Source organism: Rhinatrema bivittatum, chromosome 1 (genome assembly GCF_901001135.1).
Source record: "Rhinatrema bivittatum chromosome 1, aRhiBiv1.1, whole genome shotgun sequence".
In the NCBI taxonomy this organism is placed as follows: domain Eukaryota; kingdom Metazoa; phylum Chordata; class Amphibia; order Gymnophiona; family Rhinatrematidae; genus Rhinatrema; species Rhinatrema bivittatum.
Window position 1 is genome coordinate 275267120 of NC_042615.1, and position 21923 is coordinate 275289042.

General features: G+C 43.4%; 1 protein-coding gene across 5 annotated transcripts in view; it reads right to left on the reverse strand.

Annotated features, from left to right (window-relative positions):
• EBF4 (EBF family member 4) overlaps positions 1-21923 on the reverse strand; it is a 449896-nt gene that overhangs the window by 103988 nt on the left and 323985 nt on the right. For all 5 annotated transcript variants that reach the window (XM_029594987.1, XM_029594972.1, XM_029594978.1 and 2 more), the window contains exon 11: positions 21694-21820. In XM_029594987.1, coding sequence (XP_029450847.1) covers positions 21694-21820 — 127 coding nt within the window. The remainder of the gene's footprint in view (positions 1-21693; positions 21821-21923) is intronic.

Consider the following 21923-nt stretch of genomic DNA (forward strand, 5'->3'; position numbering starts at 1 on the left):
AGATTGGGGCTGAAAGGCAGTTGAGATGGGAGCAGAGAGAGCGAGAGAGAGATGACAGGATACGAGGGGGAGTTGAGGACAGGGGACTAGGATGGGGAGAGATTGGGGGCTTTGGGAGGAGAGAAGAGACTGAAAGAGAGAGAGAAGCAGGGCAAGGGCAAAGAGTCAGAAACAGTGAGATGGCAGACAACGTCCCAAGCCTCTCAGACCTTCTGTTCTGGGAGACATCTCAGCTATCAGCTTTTCCTCACTCTTCCTAGATCTTTCGCAAGGTAATCCCAGCTCAGGCGCTGGAGCGAGGAGAGTACTCAAGCTGCAGTGTGCGCCATGGAAAAGGACGAGGGAGAGGAGCCTTTTGCTGTCCTGGCACATTTTCAGCATCCCCTGCTACCCATACCTTTCTGATCAAAACCATTTTCAGTAGATAAAGTCCGTGGGGGGAAGGGAGGGGGGCATTTTTCAGAGTTCCCAGTCAGCTTGCGGGTTCTGCAAGCTCCTGAGAGAAACTCCCTGCAGGCCTTCCCTTTCAAAATGCCAGAGCTGGCGCACACCACAGGTACAGAAGTAATCACAGCGTGGACTTTTCCTCTCCAGCCTAGCCCTGCCCTCCTTTTCCCCGCACAGAGGCAGGGAGGGATTTCACAAGGACTATTTTATGCAGGAGAACATGTGTTCACCCACATAAAGAGCTTTGGAAACTGCCCTCAAAGGAGGTTGCCTGCGGCATCGATGGCATCGGACTTAGATAATAACCACCGCTATTACTAGCAACGGTAACATGGAATAGACTTAGTTTTTGGCTACTTGCCAGGTTCTTATGGCCTGGATTGGCCACTGTTGGAAACAGGATGCTGGGCTTGATGGACCCTTGGTCTGACCAGGTATGGCATGTTCTTATGAGAGTATTTGCATATGTGTAATTCCCCTCTATTTTTTTTTTTGTTTTTAGAAATTATCCCATCCTCTATTACACCTGCTAAATTGTGCACAGAAATTTTTCAGGGAAATTTTATGGGCCTATTTTTGAAAATGCAAAAGCATGTGCCTAAATGTAGAACCCTCCCTAGGCCTAGGAACACCTGCGCCCGGAGCAGATAAACTCATGCACGAGCAGGATATACACGCAGAAGATTACCTGCATATCGGATTGCATAAAAGGCCAACGCTATGTATAAAACACCACTTTACCCACCCCAGTCCCTGTGAAAATTATCCCGGCAAAAAAAACTGTTTGCCCGCTATTTGGCGCACGTGCGTTTTCGTCAAGAGAATTTATATGCATAGTTTCCTTAAATCAGAAAGTAAGCGCATAGGTCCAGGAGCCGCCCAGACTCCACCTCTAAAATGCCTCGGAGTTATGCGCATAAAAGCAGATGCATATGGCCTGCCCCTGATTTAACACACAGAACGGTGGCGCAGTCTCCTCATGGCCATTTCCACAGGTCCAGCGCTACTTTACCAGCAGAAGACCCTTTCAAAATTACCCTCACAAAGCCCAATTTTATAACGGTGCACTTAGGGCTAAAGTCCGCGTGGACTTTATCCATCATTTTCTAAGTTCCGTGCATAAGTGTGCTCTGACCATCAACAGGAACATGTGAACCCCTGCATGGCATGCGGGCACACATGGGCGCCTGCATGGGAGCAGGTGTAGACCTTCAAGCATACATTTAGGTGCCTACTTTCAATTTTAGAAAGCGTGCAGGCAAACGGATTTCCTCCACCTCTGTCAAGTGGCTTCCACTGAAATTTTAGGCACGTGCAGCTCCTGGGGTCACTTTCAGGACAGCCCCCTGTATGTGTGGAAAACAGCATTTTAGGTACTTATAATGTCTTGGGCAGGTACAGGAGCCCTGTTGCACTTGGGCTTGCTTACTTGGGATTCGTTGAGGGGTGCAGTCCCTACAGGCGTGACTGCTGGAACAAGATAAGAAGAAGCATGTGAGCATGCGAGACCTCCTAGAAGTAGCTCTAAAGCATGTGTGCTTGTACGTCTGTCTGTCTCAGATATCGCGTGCCAATGAGACTGAGAGTGGACAATATTGAGCCAGTGGTAGAGCAATGACTAACAATGGATTTTATCACTAAACCGACTGAAGCCAAAAAGCCTAAGGTATTATTACCTCTGGGGGTCCTTATGTCCTCCTGACCAGATAATGCATTTCTATTACTGAGCAAATGGAGCAATCTGTATTTATTTTATGATTCCATTCTAAAAAGAAAAAATAAAACTGCAGGAAATGGAAATTTGGTGATGTCATTATGTTAACTGCTGCCTGCTACATGAATTATTGACAGAAATCATTCATTTTATACTATCAACTGCTCAACACATTTTCTGCAATAAGTTCTTACTCCTACTTAGCCTTATAACCATGCAGAGAAGGAAAACACACCTACACTGCACATTTTAGGCTAATGCTCCGAAAACGAGCATTTTACATTCTTCCATGTCTGTTTACTAACATAAATGTGTTTGGGAAACAGCTACTATTAAGGACAGAGGCCTGACGTCTTGCCGCTTTACTCAGTTAAATAAAGCAGATCCTTTCCTCAATTAAATCCAGACTAAAATCCCATATTCTGAGGCTTTTTTTTTTATATATATCTTAGTCTCAGTTCTCCCTGATCATGGCTTTGTTAATTTTAAACGGAAGCCTCAAATTTTGTCTTGCCTGTCTGTCTTGGCCAGATAGATTAAAAGCTCCATGGAGCAGGGGCTGTCTCTTACACGCACCTTAATGCAGCGATGATGCAATGTGTGGTATTTAAAATCCCGCACTTCATTTTACCCCAAACAATGCCAAAATAATAATGAGCTACTTTGCATGCAAATGCTTTGCAAATGCAGGTAAAACTTGTTAACTTGTGGTTAACTTTCCCTGGGAGAACTGGGACGCTAATGCGCATCCCGATACTTTTGGGCAATATCTCAAAGGGCTCGAGTGGCCTGAAAGATGCCCTCATCTAAAGAGTGAAAAAAAAAACCTGGGGATATTATGAGGCCATCTCTAGCAAGAGCTCCAAGGCACTAAAAGACGTGATAGGGAAATAAGTCAATAAATGACCGGCCGGCATCATTTTTCTTCACATAGGACTGCTAGGTATGACCAGGGGTGTGTTGAGGGGGGGGGGGGTAATATGGGGTGGGCTAGGGTGTGGGGATGGTCGTAAGGCATGGGGGAGGCTGGAGAGGAGGGGTAACATTTTTTAAAGGGGTGAGGTTGGGAAGGGAGGAAGGGAAGTTTCCGCAATTTTCTTTTTTTCACTTTTAGTGCACATTGGGGCTGCCTCTAGGGGCAGCAGCGGGCAGGAATGGGACAGGGGGAGGTTTCACAAGACTCCTGGGGGTTTTTTTTTTTTACTCTTTGGAGGGATGGGTCTTTTTGCAGGCCGCTCAGGTATTTAACATGATGGTGGCCCCCAGTGAAGGGGCCGTCATCGCCTGCTATTTTTTTCAGGTAGCAAAGCTGCTGAATTTTTCCTGATGGCAATTTACTCGGGGAAAATACAATAGCGTTTGCTAAACTGTGGTACAGAACACCACAGTTCGGTGAACCCCCATAGTATTTCCCCCTCCAGGAGAAATACTGCAGCTTAGCAAATGAATCCCTAATCAGCAGAATTTGTGTTCAGTTTTAGTAGGATACAATGAAGCTGCCACTTTTTCATATGGTCTGGATGTTTATTTGCCATGAATAAACTGAAGATATGAAATGTATGAGATCTAAGTAAGTCTTTGGTTTTTAGGTGTTTCTTTTTATTTGGCTATTTTAGAGTTCATATACAACTTTATTTCCATTACTATTATTATTATTTCTTATTTTTACCACATTGTAAACCGTTTTGGTCAATTATATAATTGTTAAGACAGTATTGAAATATTTTAAATAAATAATTTTTAAATAAATATACGGTAGATAGATAGATACATAAAATCAGCATTTTGGGGGTTTTCTCTGCCAGCAGCCCATGCTCACTGTTCTCTCATCACTTCTATCCCCCTCATCACTCTTACCCCCAGCTCCAACATTTACCATCAAGAACAAATTGTGCAATGGAGCCTGCAGGAGGAGGAAGAGGAGGAAAGTGAGGGCCTGTTGGCCGGCCAGAACTTGTACAGCTAATCTCAGCAATTTCTTCTCATGCTGCAAAAAACAAAAAAAACCTAGCCAGGTGGTATTTGGCGCTGTCCTGCAAACATTTTATTCCCATGCATAATTTTTTGCACACCTCCAAGTGTCAGAAAACAGAAGCCCTTGTTTCTTTTACGGCTGTGTATTAACTTATTTCCGAAGGCCTTGCACAGAGCTGTATACAATAACCTTCAAAACGAGCTGTACTGATTCCTGTGAACCCATCTGCCCACAACACAAAATGTGAAACAATGCCCCACCTGTCTCTGCTACCAATACTCAGGTATCTCATCTGTCCCTTGCAGTGAATGATTAGTCCGGCCCAGCCTTAACATCTTGTGCAGACCTTGCAGGCTGCTTCCTGGGAATGCCCCGTGCTCCACTGCCACACTCTCCCAGCAGTCTTGGAAATAATGCTGCTGCACACTTTCTTAATCATGGAGAATAAATAGAATTCTATCCCATTTTTCCAGTGCTTCCTCCCAATTCTTGTCTTCACAAACTCTATTTTAATTGGCCAAAGCTATATCTTCCTGCCTTTTTCCCTACGCCCAATCGATAACCCACTTTCTCTTCAGGAGACTGATTAATTGTATGATGAGAGAGTGAGAGAGAGAGAGAGAGAGAGAGAGAGAACTCTTGCAACCCTTGACCCCCCTCCCCTTCTCCGATTCCCCCTCCCGTCTGTCACCCAGCTCCATTACACAGTCCAGATGAAGACAGATTGCCTGATTTAGCGTAAACATATGCTACAATTCCAGCCCTGGGCCAGGCTTTCTCTTCAGTAATTTGTATTGATTCCTCAGTCTAGCCTCCCCCCCCCCCCCCCCCCCTTCTTTCACATCCCGCAGAATACTGCACTGGGACGCTGAAAGGGAATTTGTGGTGATCAGTGAGCTGTTTAGGGCTCATGCCGCTGCCTCTGTCATACAATCATTACTGAATGGAATGGATAATTAGGAGCAACTTCAGGGCCTGGACAAGTGTAGAACAACAACATGAGGGAGAAAGAGATAGGGCGGGAGGAAATATTACTCTTTTGGGGGAAGGGATTCTATGTTTTTAATCTGCTGATACTTTTAAATTGCCAGTCCCGGTGGAGCATTACCTCACATATGCACAAGACATACAATCGTGGGCCACACCTGCTGCCGGCACATATATTCTATGTGGGGCACTATGGATGGTTGTGAAACTTGCTGACTGCACGTTCTTCATTCTGCCATCACCACATGAGATTCACATGACCTTAGCATGGCTTGAGGGAGAGGTGCATGTGCATGTTCTCTCTTCACAAGTTCATCTTTATTCATGAGGAAACAGCCCTTTCCTGAGAGGGTGGTGGATGCCTGGGATGGTCTGCCAGCAGGGGTGGTAGAGGCCAGTAATGTGCCAGAGTGTAAGCAAGCCGGGGACAAATAAAGGAGTGGGTTTTGTTAGATGTTCCTGAAGGTCTTGCCATGCACCGTAAAAGATATTGATGGCTGACTCCCTTTCCTGAGTAATTCCTAATGCAGAACCCAGCACTGAACCCAACTATGTGTACTCAATCAGGAAACGGGCCTTGGAGTCTGTGTGGACAAGACACTGAGTCCTCACCTCAGTGTACAGCAGCGATCAAAAGAGCAAACAGAATGTTAACAATTATTCAGAAAGGAAGGGAGAACATCATAACACTGAGAACATCATAATGCTTCTTTACGGATCCATGGTGCAACCACATATTGAATCTCATGTGCAGTTGTGGTTGCCACATCTAAAAAAAACAAACTAAAAAATATGCAGAGGAGGACAGCAAAAATGATTAAAGGTATAGAATAGACCTCTTATGAAAAACCACTAAACAGGCTGGGGCTTTTTAACCTGGAGAAGAGAAGTTTGAGAGGAAATATGATAGAGTTTTACAAAATCACGAGTGGCACAGAACAAGCAAATAGGGAACGATTTCTTATCTTTTCAAATAACACTAGGACTAGGGGACACTCCTAGAAACTAATTGATAGCAGATTTAAAACAAAATTAAAATCACTATTGTGAGGTTTGTGGCTACAGGATATGGCCAAGGTCAGTAGTACAGCTGGGTGTAAGAAAAGGTTTGAACATGTTTCTGCAAGAAGGACCATTAGCCAGGTAAGTTTGGGGAACGCCTTCTTTTACTGCCAGGAAGCAGGGAGTGAACGACTCCCAATTAGGATCTATTGAGTACTTTTTCCAAGCGGACTGGATTGGATTGGCCATTGTCAGAGACAGGAGAAGGGCTCGGTGCACCATTCGCCTGAACCAGTATAGCATGTCTTATCTTCTTATCTTACATCCTTCTGTGCACTTCAAATTCACTTGTCTGAGTGAGGACAATCATACGATAAATCAAAAAGCCCTATCTCAGCAGAACACTGGTTCTTTCTCTGCCTTTTCTTTTAAAGTCAAAGAGGGCCTTCGAGATGACTAGGACGCCTTAAAGGCTGGGCAATAGTTAAGCAAGGAGCCGCTCACAAGAAAAGAAGGAACTGCTGGGGGAGAAGGGAGAGAAGCAAAGAGTCTGCTAAGCATAAAATTGACCAACGACCACAAAATCTGAGAGAATAAACTTTCCTTTTTTTTACTGAACTAAGAGTCTGCTGGTGCATATTTATGTCTTTTTTTTTTCTCTTAATATAAACCAATCTTTAATGCTACGTAATAGTTTGGTTTGTTTTAGAGCTCAGAAGGGAAGAATCTGACAATGCCTGAGGATCTGATAGCTGTCATACTTGGTATAATTTAGTATGGGCTACTTCATGCCTGTTAAAAAAAAATGTCCTATCTTGCTTTAAAAAGTGTTTTTTTTTTCCCTGTCTACTTCCTTGTTTGCCATCTTAAAGAAAATATTCTTTAAAATCGCATGCCTAGGTATAGTATGCCTTAATTGTTTATTTTCTTGGTTGAATACTGCTAATCCCTGTACAGTGGCTGTGGGAATTTATACTTAAAATTAAATGCATGGCAAGCTAATGTATTACAATCACTGCTGGCTAAGACTATACACAATGAGTTATTAACATTAAATTATGAATTACATGTAGAATGGAACGCAGAGTGGGATTATGCACAGATATTAAATTCTAATTATTTGTGTTTGCATTTTTTTTCTAGAAAAAAAATTGTTTAGCACCGTTTTTTTTCCCCTAAGTGTTTCATAATCAAGACTGTAAGATCCCTGAGGAACAAGGATTTTGCTTTTGGCTTAATGGTTCAAGTTTGCTTCCACTTTACTGTCAATAGCAGACGCTTGAAGGCTTTTTTTTTGTTGTTGTTGTTTAAGCCTGGTACATGCTTGTTTGCTGCACTTGTAGCCACCTGTTGATTTTTTTCAAACCAGATTTTAATAAAAAGAGAATCTGATCCTTTTTTTTTTTTTTTTTATAACTGCTGTTATGGTCTCTAAAGGTTAAAATGTGAAAGAAAGAAAAAAGGTTTGTGAAAAAAGGATTGTGAATTTCAGATGAGACAGTACAGAAATACACGAGTGCTTCTTATTAGCTTGGTTGAGGGGGGCAGGTGCTTCAGCTTTACTTGAATTACTGAACTCAGGACTCCACTCCGACCTTAATGTGGCTTGGAGGGAATGTGTACTCCCGTGGCCCTTCTCACTGCTGTGTGAGCCAGTCAGGACTTCGTGCTGCTTCTGACCTGGCTCATTTAGCAGGCGAACGGTTGCTTCAGTCTGGGTCATCATCTCAGACCCAGCAGTTGTGAGATCACTGCCAGAAGTTGAGGGGAGGAGGAGCATCCTTGGTATTGTGCACATCTCATTTGAACTCATTAGGCATGGTGTCAAATTTGTCCGGTGCTCCACTCCCCAATCTGCTTAACCTTCCGATTGAGAAGTTTGAGAAGTCTGACACTTCCAAAGTAAATCACGGCCAAGTTACTGTCCCTTTGGCCAATGTGGTTCCTGGTGAATAAGAGGTCTGGATGGGCAATCCCCCACTACTGAAGGGGTTCGTTTGTGGACTGGGGATTCACACCTTTAGACATGGTACTGTTATAGTGGTGGAAAGAAAACTCTTAGTACCATCAAAATGACAACCTGTCTGTTGGATTCAGCTCTAGCAAACTTGGAGGCAGATTTTCAAAGGGTTACGCGCGTAACTTACACGCATAACCCCGAGAAAGTGCCCCTGTGCGCACCGAGCCTATTTTGCATAGGCTCGGCGACGCGCGCAAACCCCGGGACGCATGTATGTCCCGGGGCTTTGAAAAAGGGGCAGAAAGGGGGCGTGGGTGGTGGTCCGGGGGCGTGGCTAGAGGGCTCCGAAGGCCCTCTGGGTCGCGGGATCGCGCGCCGGCACTTGGCCGGCGCACACAACTTACGCCTGCCCAGAGGCAGGCCCAACTTATCTAACAAAGGTAAGGGGAGTTTTAGATAGGGCTGGGGGGTGGGTTAGGTAGGGGAAGGGAGGGGAAGGTGGGGGGGCAGAAAGGAAGTTCCCTTCGAGCCCGCTGCGATTTCGGAGCGGCCTCGGAGGGAACAGGGAAAGCCATTGGGGCTCCCCTAGGGCTTGGCGCGCGCAAGGTGCACAAGTGCGCACCTCCTTGCACGCGCTGACCTCGGATTTTATAACATGCACGTGCATATTATAAAATCGGGTGTAGATTTGTGCGCGCCGGGTTGCGTGCACAAATCTACACCCGCTCGTACATTCGAAAACCTGGCCCTTGGTAAAGTTCCTTCAGCAGAATATGTCTCCTTTCTTAACCTATATTGTAAATGCCGCAATGGAGCAGGGCAAGTCACTGGCTCTATTGAAGAAATTAATGGTTAAGGCCTATTCTGAATAAGGGGGCTACAGACCATAGATTAATCACAAACTATTTGTCTTGTTTCCAATTTATGCTCTATCTAAGATAATTAAGAAGTTGGTTTACAGTCAACTGTCAGACTATTTGTTGAAAGAAAATGTTCTTCACTCATCTCAGTTGGAATTGTGAGCTGAGCATTAAGGTTGCCAACAGGCTCCAGATTTTCAGGACAGGTTGAGCCAGTCCTGGTTTTACCCTATTGCATGCTGGGACTTATTCTGATTTCCCCACTCATTCCCTAAGAAAATCAAGACTATAAGTACTTGCATGCAAGAGAGTAAAACCAGGACTGGATCATCCTGTCCTGAAAATCTAGAGCCAGTTGGCATCCCTACTTAGCATAGAGACTATGCAAAAGTGTTAACTAATAAGAGTATGATTACAAGTAGAAAGGGGTAGGGATGCCTTTATTATGCAGCTTGAACTGTCCACAACTTCTGGAGCACAGACTACTTTAGAAGCTATTAATGGACCTTATTAAGTTCAGAGGGATGATTTTGGCTTAGTTTACCTCGTTTCTGAAAAAGAGAACCCAGGTTATCCATTGGGAGGGGCAGTTGTTGATTGTGGCATTCCGCAAGGTTCTATACTGTCTCCAGTTTTATTCTATATTTATTTGGCACCATTGACAAAAATAATTGCAGGTCTTGGAATAGACTGTCACATGTTTGCTGACGACATTCAGTTTATAGTGTATGTCGACAATGGACAGGTGGCAGATATTTACAACTTGAACGTATGCCTGGCATCAGAATCAGACCGGGTTTACCAGCAAAGACTCAAGTTAGACCCTGTTAGTTAACGGCTCTGAGGATGATGTGGAAAAATAGATCACTCACCATATTGCCATGCATATTAGGAGCACCATTAGAGCCTAATGGGTCAGTAACAAGCCTGGGAATTAAGATAAATGCCAAACTCTCCATGTTCTCACAGATCCCTGCATTAGTACGATCGTATCTAGACCAAACAGATCTGGTTATGATTCTACATTCTTTGGAGCAAATAAATTAGATAACTGAAAAATCTCTTTACTAGGCTTGCCCATAAACACTATCAATAGATTGCAGCTGCGACAAAATATGGCAGCCAGATTACTTACAGACAAAAGAAAAATATGATCATATCATTCCTGTCCTAAGTAGTCTTCACTGGCTCCCAGCTGAAGCTAGATTCAAATTTAAGATAATACATCTTAACTTTAAATGTTTAAATTAAGGGAATTCAATAGGTAATCCAGGGCTCCTATTCTTCTCCATTCAGTCTCTTGTTACTCCCTCCTTATCAGAAATATGCCTGACATAAGAACATAAGAAATTGCCATGTTGGCTCAGACCAAGGGCCCATCAAACCCAGCATCCTGTTTCCAACAGAGGCCAAAACTAGGCCACAAGAATCTGGCAAATACCCAAACACTAAGAAGATCCCACACTACTGATGCCAGTAATAGCAGCGGCCATTCCCTAAGTCAACTTGATTAATAGCAGTTAATGGACTTCTCCTCCAAGAACTTATCCAAACCTTTTTTAAACCCAGCTACACTAACTGCACTAACCACATCCTCTGGCAACAAATTCCAGAGCTTAATTGAGCATTGAGTGAAAAAGAATTTTCTCCGATTGGTCTTAAATGTGCTGCTTGCTAACTTCATGGAATGCCCCCTAGTCCTTCTATTATCCGAAAGTGTAATTAACCAATTCACATCTACTCATTCAAAACCTCTCATTATTTTAAAGACCTCTATCATATCCTCCTTCAGCCGTCTCTTCTCCAAGCTGAATAGCCCTATCCTCTTCAGCCTTTCCTCATAGGGGAGCTGTTCCATCCCCTTTATCATTTTGGCCGCCCTTCTCTGTACATTCTCCATCGCAACTATATCTTTTTTGAGATGCGGCAATCAGAATTGTACACAGTATTCAAGGTGTGGTCTCACCATGGAGCGATATAGAGGCATTATGACATTTTCTGTTTTGTTAACCATTCCCTTCTAAATAATTCCTAACATTCTGTTTGCTTTTTTGGCTGCTGTAGCACACTGAGCCAACGATTTTAAAGTATTATCCACTATGATGCCTAGATCTTTTTCCTGGGTGGTAGCTCCTAATATAGAACCTAACATCGTGTAACTATAGCAAGGGTTATTTTTCCCTATAAGCAACACCTTGTACTTGTCCACATTAAATTTCATCTGCCATTTGGATGCCCAATCTTCCAGTTTCGCAAGGTCCTCCTGCAATGTATCACAATCCGCTTGTGATTTAACTACTCTGAATAATTTTGTATCATCTGCAAATTTGATAACCTCACTTGTCGTATTCCTTTCTAGATCATTTATAAATATATTGAAAAGCACCGGTCCAAGAATAGATCCCTCAGGCACTCCACTGTTAATCCTTTTCCACTGAGAAAATTGACCATTTAATCCTACTCTCTATTTCCTGTCTTTTAATCAGGTTGTAATCCACGAAAGGACATCGCCTCCTATCCCATGACTTTTTAGTTTTCTTAGAAGGCTCTCATGAGGGACTTTGTCAAACGCCTTCTGAAACTCCAAATACACTACATCTACCGGTTCACCTTTATCCACATGTTTATTAACCCCTTCAAAAAAATGAAGCTAACAAGAACATATATAGTAAGGACCTCTTATCTTACACCATATTAAAAGTATTTTTTTCCTCCATTTTTAACATTTTCTCTTGGTTACTAAGTACTTCTAATCTGAGGCACTTCCTTTTACCTTTAATTGTATATTTCCAATATGGGAGATAATACTGACACCATGTCGTTTTCACTGATATTATATAACATAGGTACACCTAATTTACCAGAAGTAACAAGATGTGACCCATGAAATCCATTTTTGTGAAAACAGAACACTCCATACAGGTACTACATACATAGAAATAATCTAATGCACAAGAATAGTATGCACATACACTCTGTATAAGTATGTATTTTATGTGTTAATCTTATGTGCGATTTATACATACCAATGGGTTTTACCTTTTTCTATGCATGTATTTTATTATTTATGTAATTTTATGATGTCTCAACACCTATATTTGTTTTTAAATGTTATCCTTATATTGGATGTATGTTTTAATTATAGTAGCCCCTGAGGCAGCTCTACTTATAGAGCAAAACTCAGCCAAAGTCAGGTTGATATACTGTGTGAATAAAGCTTCTTGATTATACACTGATCTTATTCTTCTTGGTCGCTACACAGCTAAATTGGATCTGCTTCTGGTTTGTTTTTTAAGACTTCCCTTGGGTAAATCCATGTTGACTGTTTTCCATTAAACCATGTCTTTCTACATGCTCTGTGATTTTGATCTTTAGAATAGTTTCCATTATTTTTCCCGGCACTGAAGACAGGGTCACTGGTCTATAGTTTCCCGGATCACCCCTGGAGCCCTTTTTAAATATTGGAGTTACATTGGCCACCCTCCAGTCTTCAAGTACAATGGATGATTTTAATGATACTTACAAATTTTAACTAATGGATCTGAAATTTCATTTTTTAATTCCTTCAGAACCTAAGGATGCATACCATCCAGTCCAGGTAATATGCTACTCTTTAGTTTGTCAATCTGGCCTACTACATCTTCCAGGTTCACAGTGATTTGGTTCAGTTCATCTGACTCATGAACCTTGAAAACCATCTCCGGAACTGGTATCTCCCCAATATCCTCATTAGTAAACACAGAAACAAAGAATTCATTTAGACTTTCTGCAATGGTCTTATCTTCCCTAAGAGCTCCTTTAACCCCTCAGTCATCTAACAGTCCAACCAACTCCCTCACAGGTTACTTGCTTCGGATATATTAAAAAGTTTTAATTATGAGTTTTTGCCTCTACGGCCAACTTCATTTCAAATTCTCTCTTCGCCTGTCTTATTAATGTTTTACACTTAATTTGACAATGCTTATGCTTTTTCCTATTTTCTTCAGATGGATCCTTCTTCTTCTTCAGATGGATGTTTTTTAGGCTAAAATAGCCTCTTTCACCTCACCTTTTAACCATGCTAGTAATTGTTTTGCCTTCCTTCCACCTTTCTTAATACATGACATCCACAAGATAGTTGGCATTTAGTTACTTTGGCCTAGTGATCTGAAAAGCAGTGCTTTTGGAGCTTTGGGGTGAGCTTCATATTATGATAGTCTGTCCATAGAAGTGGATAATATCCCTACCATGATGGATTTTTTCCCAGTTGGGGATTGGGAGGAATGGGGGATGGGGGGGAGGGAGGGAGACTGATTGTCATGATATATATATATATATATATATATATATATATATCTATATATATCTATATATATATATGTATTTGCTGGCTAATTCTAAGTAATAGTGGAAGTTTTTATTGTCACCTGCTCTGATTTCTAGGTGAAAGACGAGATATCAAATTTTATAAAATAAAGAAAGAAAGAAGATCCCTGGCCAGCTGGTGAATCCAGCAAATATGAGCTCCCAATGAAAATTCAGTTTGCTCCCATGCCAATGGGAGTTGGCATCAAAATTTGAAACAAACCATTAAAAAAAAAACAAAAAGCAAACTAGGATAAGCCTGGCAAATCTGAATCATCTGTGCAATATTTAGATTTTGATTCAGACCAGTTTACAGCTTACTCAGACGTTTGTGCAAATTAGAACCAAGACAAATCTGTCCAAGCTGGGATTCAGACAGCTCATTCATCTGTAGAAAAAGATACCAGAATGTTGTATCTCGATACTGGTTGGCCCCTGCCAACAATATCTCTTCTGTGAAATAATTCCTTTCAGGTCTATTTTCAAAAGAGGTTTGCCATTGGCAGAGAATGAAAATAATGCTTTTGAAAATAGGTCCCTAAATCTTTGTATCCTATACAATCTTGTGACTCAATGTGAAGGCCAATGAAAGCACTGTAGACCTTTATATTTTTCTAAATGCTTCTTTTTTTCCAATTTAAATTAAGTGGAAGGAAATAGTGACCTTAGCCTTTGCTTGTTATTCCTTAGCTTGATAGTTTAGGATTATCTCAAAAACTTGATGAGAGTGGACAGAAATTAACTACTGTATTAGCCTGAATATTAGATGCCTGGAATGCAAACTGACCCATTATATATGGGCCAGGACTGTAAGAAAACCGATGTGTACTAGTAGCTGCCGACTCCTTCTCTGCCAAGCCCTGGCGGGACTCAGCTGCTTCCTCTGCCCCCAGTCGAGTGGGAAGTCGTTAATCCATCCTCCACCCAGGCCAAACAGATGCAACTGCCTCCTGCCCCAGCTCTAAGCACTAAATATAAGAATGAGGTAGGTTTTAGAAAAAGTATTGAAAAAAAATGTTTGTGCTATATTCAGGCTAATACTTTAAATTACAAACTTCAGAGGGAGGAAACGATGCTCACACTTTATGAAATGGCACAGAAACAAACCCCTTTATCTCAGCTAGGTCAACAGTCAGTCATAAGGAGGTGGGGCATTTTATGTACATGTATTTGAGTACTTTTGCAGCAAACCTTTAGTTTCTATCTCTTGCGTTGTTGCAAACATTGGCTTCTACCTGCAAAACTGACAACCTGCATTCTTCATCCCTTACTCACTAAAAATGCTGAAACCTCCACTTGCAACCAACACTGACAGAGCCGTGGCACATCCTCTAGAGGGTAGCACCACTACAGGAATCCAAGCCCAGAGACACAGTGAGATGCTCTTTTGTCACAGGTTGCTCAGTCTTGTCTTGACTGATATGGGCAGAAAGAGACAGAGAAAGAAAGACAGAGAGAAAGATAGCTCCCATCAGAATGGCAGATAGCTGCCAAACAGATTTCAGGGGTCAGGCGGCAGGGCAAGATTCAGGACTCTATGCTCAGGGCTGAGATTGGTGGAGTGTAAGTACAAAATAGTTTTTTCTTTAGAGGCTTATTGTAGTGTGGTCCATGAACACATTTCTTAGTGACAGAAACAACTGAAATACATATATATATATAAAATGTATGTTCAGTATGTTAGGGGAGAACTGCAAGCCCTAATCTGTCCGCATGTATCTGCCTTGTCCCTATCATTTCTACAGCCCCAGCAGACTCATTCTAACTCAATATCATTCATGTAATCACATGTACAAATCATCCATTCAAAAATTACTAGAAAGGTGCTAGCCCTATGACTCCAGCTGCAGCAAGGGTGTCCTGGCGCAGGAGACCTGTCAGTTCAGGTAGTGCAATCAGGCCCAGGGAGGGAAGGAAGACAGCTGATATATTGTTCTTGTAATTCCTGCAAGCCAATGAGTGGACGTGACAGTGAGACCCTCAGAGTAGTTGCCCCCTCCAGTCCTCGAGCTGGGGTGAAAGGTCCCCCCAGAGTCCCCTGGGTGTGCTTCTGGGACAATGAGTTCACAGGTGAGTAAAAAAGATCAGAACATTGTGAAAACTGTACTAGAATATGCAGGCAGGTACATTCCAGAATATGCACACACAAAGCCACAATGGGGTAGATTTTCAGAACTTACGCGCGCGCGCGCGCAAGGTGGGGGTAGAAATAAGCAATTACGCACAGTGACGCATCGGGGCCTTCCCCAGCTCCCAACCCCCTAGCCTAACCTCCCTTCCCCTATCCTGCCCTCCCCCTATACCTATCCTAACTAGCCTGATTTTTTATATCTCACTTTTTGCTCCTGCCTTGGAGCAGGAGCAAGTTGCACACACCGGCACCCTGCAGGCGTGCGATTCCTCGGCGCAGCGGCAAATGGCCGCTGTGCCAGGCGTCTCTAGTCCCGCCCCACCCTGGACCGCCCTTTTTTAAGCCCCGGGACATACACGTGTGGCCGAGCCGTTTGAAAATTGGCCCGGCACGCGTAAGGCCCGGCCACGCGCGTAAACCCCAGGCTTTTACGCGCGCCAGGGTTTGAAAATGGACCTCAATATGTGCCCTAAATTATACAGACAGAGCGCAAGGCACATACAGTTCAAGACACAAAATCGGTCAGAAAAGAAGCTTAGAAACTATCCAACACAAAAGAACTATCAAAATATACATACATAGACTATTCACAGAGGTAAACATACAGAAAACACATCACTGATAGAATACACATATACACACAGAGATCATCCACAGAAAATAGAGCAAAACGAAAACTATATATACAAGTGCACACAACACACGTCATGGTACACAACAATAACACTATATATGTGCCCAGGAGAAAGCCACTTATCTTCTCATTCTTACACATGGCCACACACAACAGAACCACACAGAGATATCCATCATCTCTTCCCCACTCAGGCATATGTATCACCTTGCCTTTCCCTAGATCCCTATGCAATGAACATATAAACACAAACTGTATTGATTCACCATGGCTTTGCTTTGTCCATATTTCATCAGTAAGAGAAGCCAAAGAGTCTGGAAATTACAATCTCAAAGCTGTAGCGGGGACAATATCAATCATCCATTATCCATCCCTCCCTGCCATCTCCATCCTCAAGTTCCACTCCCTCGCCTCCCCCTTCCCCTTCTCCTCTTTTCCATGGCCAGGTCTCTTCACTACCGGATCAATGTTCATTGAAAATTCATGAACTTTAAACTGAGATTGACAAAGTGAAGGCAGGTTAACTCGCTCAGTGTGTCCAGCCATCATAGTTAACAAAAGGAAGAAGAAATGAACATTCCCCCAGGAAAAAAGGAAAAGGGAGAGTAGCAAGAGGACAAGGAGAGGCAAGGGAGGAAAAGTTTTAGGTTTTGGAGCACTCACAATTACAGAAGTCAGAGAGCCACATCAATAGAAAAAATTATGCAGTCCTACAGGATTAAAGGGGGGGGGAGAAACCTCATCAAATAGCTGCATTTCATGAATACGACACGGAGATAGAAGATGTGCAGTCTGTTTTCTTATACAAGAAATTCTCAGGTTCAGGCCACCCACCCAAATAGTCACATTCTTTCTTCATGCTATTTCTTTTTACTCCCTCACTCTTTTGCTTTGCCTGCCAGTCAATATGAGCCATGCTCCAGCCATGAGCCACTTGAAAAAAAGAAATAAAGACCAACCTACTTTTTTAATAGGAATGTGCAGCTGGAAAACATTTGGGTGTTTTTTTTAGTTCGTTTTGGGGTTTTTTCTATTCGTTTTGGAGTTTTTTCAGTTTTTGTTTAATTTTCATTTTATTTAGTACTAAAATAGTGAGCATTCACACTTAATCTTATTTAGTGTGCATTATTTTGATTTAGTGCTCACTAAAATAATTAGTGTGCTCTAAAAAATGAAAATGAATCAAATACACATTCCTATTTTCTCATAATTTCCCTAGTGATCTCTTCGTTTTCTCTTTTGTACTTGGCAGTACATTTCTTTTATCTCAACATTTTTGCTGCACGCTTAGGGGCAGATTTTAAAAGCCCTGCATGCGTAAATCCAGCCGGATTTACATGCACAAGGGACTTGCATGCCGGTGTGTGCAAAGCCCCGGGATATGCAGAAATCCCGGGGCTTTGCTTGGGGGGGGGGGGTGTCGGGGGCAGCGCGGCATTCGGGGTGTTCCGGGGTGAGGCCGTGGGCATGGTGCCGGCCCGGGGTGTTCCGGGGGCATGGCCGAGGCCTCCGAACCAGCCCCCGGGCTAGGGAATGGTGCGCTGGCAGCCCGCTGGCGTGTGCAAGTTACACCTGCCTCGGGCAGGCGTAACTTTCTTAACAAAGGTGGGGGGGGATTTAGTTAGGGCTGGGGGGTGGGTTAAGTAGGGGAAGGGAGGGGAAGGTGGGGGGGGGGGTGGCCGGAAAAAAACTTCCCTCCGAGGCCGCTCCGAGGTGCGCACATGTTATAAAATTGAGTGTAGATTTGTTCGCGCCGGGTTGCACGAACAAATCTACACCTGCGCATAACTTTAAAAATCTACCCCTTAGTACTTAACATTCTTGGGTCACACATTGTTGGAAGCGTTCAATAAATGAATGACAGTAATTGTGCAGGCCACATTGCATGGTGACCATGAAGAGCAATCCATGTTTTACACCAGAAACAAGGTCCATATGGCCATGCTGGAATTGTCAGGGTGTTTAACATAGTACACAACACACCTATGCCTGATTTTAGGCATAGGTAAGTTAGGTAACATAGGTAAGTAACTGCCTCTGGTGTACATTTTAATAGTTTCCAGAGCATTGCCGTCACTGCCATGTAGCCATCCATGCCTATGGGGGTGATTCCAATACTGTAAGGGCAGTAACAACTTTAAAAAATCAGCATGGGGCCTCCTGCAGCTGCCAGTTGTGCTCTCACAGGCCCTGCTGCTGCCCTGCCCCCTACACATTTCCATGATTACAAGAAGCCTGCATGGGAGGAAGTGGCAGGGTCTCAACAGGCCTGTGAGAGCGTGAAGGGCAACCACAGGCAGTCTCGAGCTGAATTTTTAGTTTGGAGTTGCTGCTGCTGGGGCTCCAGGGCTGACACTGCCAATCTACAGGACAAGTACCAGGGCAACTCAGGGAAGAGGTGGGGTGGCCAGAAAAGAGAGGATCTGAGCAGAAACGAGTCAGAGGGGGGATTCCTCCCCTGCCGTACTTTCGATAAATTTGGGGGGATAGAGTCGACCTCCCTCCCTGCTGCACCCTTCAATCAGTTCTACATGTGAGATCCCTGCTAACGTCCATCTCTTCTATTGCCTGTGGGGATCTTTATTTAATTCCAGCTCTGGAATGCACCATGAGGAGAAGTGGAACCAACCCCAGAGTCTTCAGCTAATGACAGAATCATGCTATAAGGGCTGGAAGGGGGCAGCCTCAAGAGTAGTGCAAGGAAGCATTTCTTTATGAAAGGGCAATGGATGTGTGGAACAACCTCTCACTGGAGGTGCTGAGGGCAAAAACAATTCGGAATTCAAGTAGCCATGGCACAAGCAGAAAAGACCCCTAGCAGCGGGAGTGCAAGGGGAAGACCAGTAATCCTGGCGTCAAGCTGCCTGAGGGGAAGCCGATCTACATGCAGAGCCACACGCCTCAGTCTCAGGGAGGGCCTAATCTCCAGTACCTTTCATAACAGTTTAGAAATGCAATAGCGAAAACTGAAAAGGTTTAGTGCATTTCTCATACAAGTGACAAGTAAAATATGGGCGACGAGGCAATAAATTAGGCTCTGGACACTAGAAATGTGTTCATGGAGAAATTCTAGGGGATGTCAATGAACCTCTACTTGTGGAGTTAACGTTAGTGCGTTATAGCAGAGGTTTTATTTAATTTGTTTCTCTTTAGACGTAGCTGAACATTCGGGTGCAGGCCAGTATCCAGCATGGATTGCAAAAGTAACCTCCTGGGCAGGGCCAGAGGGGAGGAGTTGTAGGAGGATTGTGAGCACTGAAAATCATTTCTTGTTGAAGAAGAAGGCCTAATTCTTTAATTGCTATGCTAAAGGAAGAGAAGGGAAAGAGATAATGCTGTGTGATAGGGGGAATCCTTAGAGGAAGAGTATTTTGTTGTCATTGCGACTCACCTTGAGCTACCGGCGACAAGACGTGAGCAAACTCAACAAATAAAATAAATCATAAATAACTAAACAAGCTCTTTGCTGCACAACCCGAACGTGATCAGTGAATTTTTTAAAGATTTGTTATTTTCTAACTGCTGGGAACACCAGAATGGGAAAATTAAAGTTTCCTTGTTTGAAGATACTTTTGAGTGAGACCGTCCTGAATCCCAAGCTGTGGGTTCATGAGAGGCCTCTGTCCATCAACAGAGGAGTTGGCTCGAAGAAATTACGTTTGCCGGGTGCGCAGTAAGAGGAGGAAAGAAGGGTTTCGTGATGCTTTCCCTCTCCGGCATAAGAAACCCAGCTCTTGCCTCTGTGGGCCTGCTTGACCAGATTAGATTTTTTGAACCCCCAGAGACTTTTGCATCAGAGCCCCAGCGGGGGATTACATACAGCTAATAGGACTGCCATTAGTCTCCATTCTGGTGCAGGTGACAACTTTCCTAGCTTGTGATATGTATTTATTTAGATGTAACTCACTCCTTTTCACCGGTAGGTCAAGGAGAGTTATATTTATTCGGGTACCACTGGAATTTCTCTATCCCCAGGGGGGGCTTTCAATCTAAGAGGGCTGGTTACTAAGCATTTCTCCCGTCGACACAGAATAGGCAACAGAGGGCGCTTAAGGTCATAAGGAGCTTCAGCGGGATTCGAACCCTGGCTTCCCTGGTACTCAGTCTGCTGTTCCACCCATTAGGCACGATAAAGGTTTGAGGGGAATGGAAGAGGTTGTGTGAGAGCATGATAGAATTTCTGTAATTTTGCTAAATAAGACAACCGGTGTGATCTGTATACTTTACAGGAATGTCAGTATATAAGAATTTAAAATAAATAAATAAACATTGGCTTGTGTGCCCCATGTTGCAGGAGTCTGCATTTTCATTCTTCACTGAAAAAGACTCTCCTGTTTATCAGGATAAATTTTGCACTTCCAATAAGCTGTAACAATTCAATGATGGGGAGAGCTTTTCTTGTAACATTATCTATCAGAAGCTAGCCTCATGCATGCACACTGGATGTTGCTGTTTTTGTTTTCTATGGAAGGCAGTATCGATCCTTTGGTTGAAAGGCCTCAGCAACACAAGAAGCTTCCTGGCAGTAATATAAAGATGCTCTAATGTTTAAGCGGCACCACTGAGTTGGTGAAAGCTAGAGAATTTGGGGAAAAAGAGAACTAAAATTGTAATCCTTTGATACATTTCAGATACCCATAAGAGCTTGAGAGAATGTCCTCCCTCATCTCTGTGGATGCCCTACTCCCCAAGCTAAGTCCTTAGCAATTGGCTACGTCCTACGGTTTTTTCAACAATTGGATCCTGTGAAGCCAGCGGAGCTGCATCAGGATTCTGTGGCAAGCCATAGCAAACCTGCTGAATGACCGAGAGCAGCTGAGCAAGTGAAGCTTTAGCCTGGCTGAAAAGGCACTGGAAAGGGTACATTAGCAATGAATACTGCAACAGCACTAATGCCACTGTGGGGTTTTGTGTGGCTGGGATTCTCAGAAGCACTTTCCATATGTGTTTCTTTGAACGGTCCGCAGGAATACTTTATTGAGATCTTCTGGAGAATTTTCACAGATTTCTCCAGTATTTATGGATGCTGTGGCCCTAGTGAAAAAGTCGTAGCCACAGCACACATCCAGAAACATGAATGTACTTTGCTTTCCAGGTGCTGAAGTTATGCGGCCTGACCTCCTGTCCTCCATAGTGCCCTCTGGACAGCTAAAGCAGTCTTATCACACAGTGACTCAGTACTTATATACTATAAACGGCAATCCACTCTAACTGTGTGTATGAACCAAGGGACCCTTCATACCCAAAACCGCTGTGAGCACTTTGATTACCCCTGTGCTCAGTTTTTCAGCATAATCTTCCCCGGGTTGGACTGTTTATTAATTAGTAGTGACCTAGTACTGACAGAAGGCAAGCTCCAAAATGTCTTAATTTGATAGCAAAAGCAATGGATGGAGAAAAGGCACAAGACCAAAAGAAAGTGGGGTTTTTTTCTTTTTTTTTTTTTTTATAAAAGTTTTAAGCACGGTTAATACTTTACATTTAAGTATTTAAATGTGTATGAAGCAATAGCATACATCAATGTCATTTCATAGTGTGAAACTCACTATGCCTTGTTTAGCCTCCCCTACCTCACACTTCCAAATCTGGCACACCTTGCAGCTCCCTGAAGCTCCCCAGCAGGAGGCACCTTCCCTTACCTGTGTAGATGAAGCGTCCCGGCGCTCCCTTGCAAAACTGCTTGGACTTGTAGGACAGCGTCACTTCTACCACGCCGGGGATGTGTCGGGGAGGTGTCTGCACGCGGATGGCATGGGGAGTGATTAGCTGCGAAAGGAGAGAATAAAAGGTGACTTGGATTTTAAGAAGTCAGGGCTGGGATGGCCACGCGACACGTTTCTTGAAAGCAAAAAAGTGCTTTCTTTCAGAG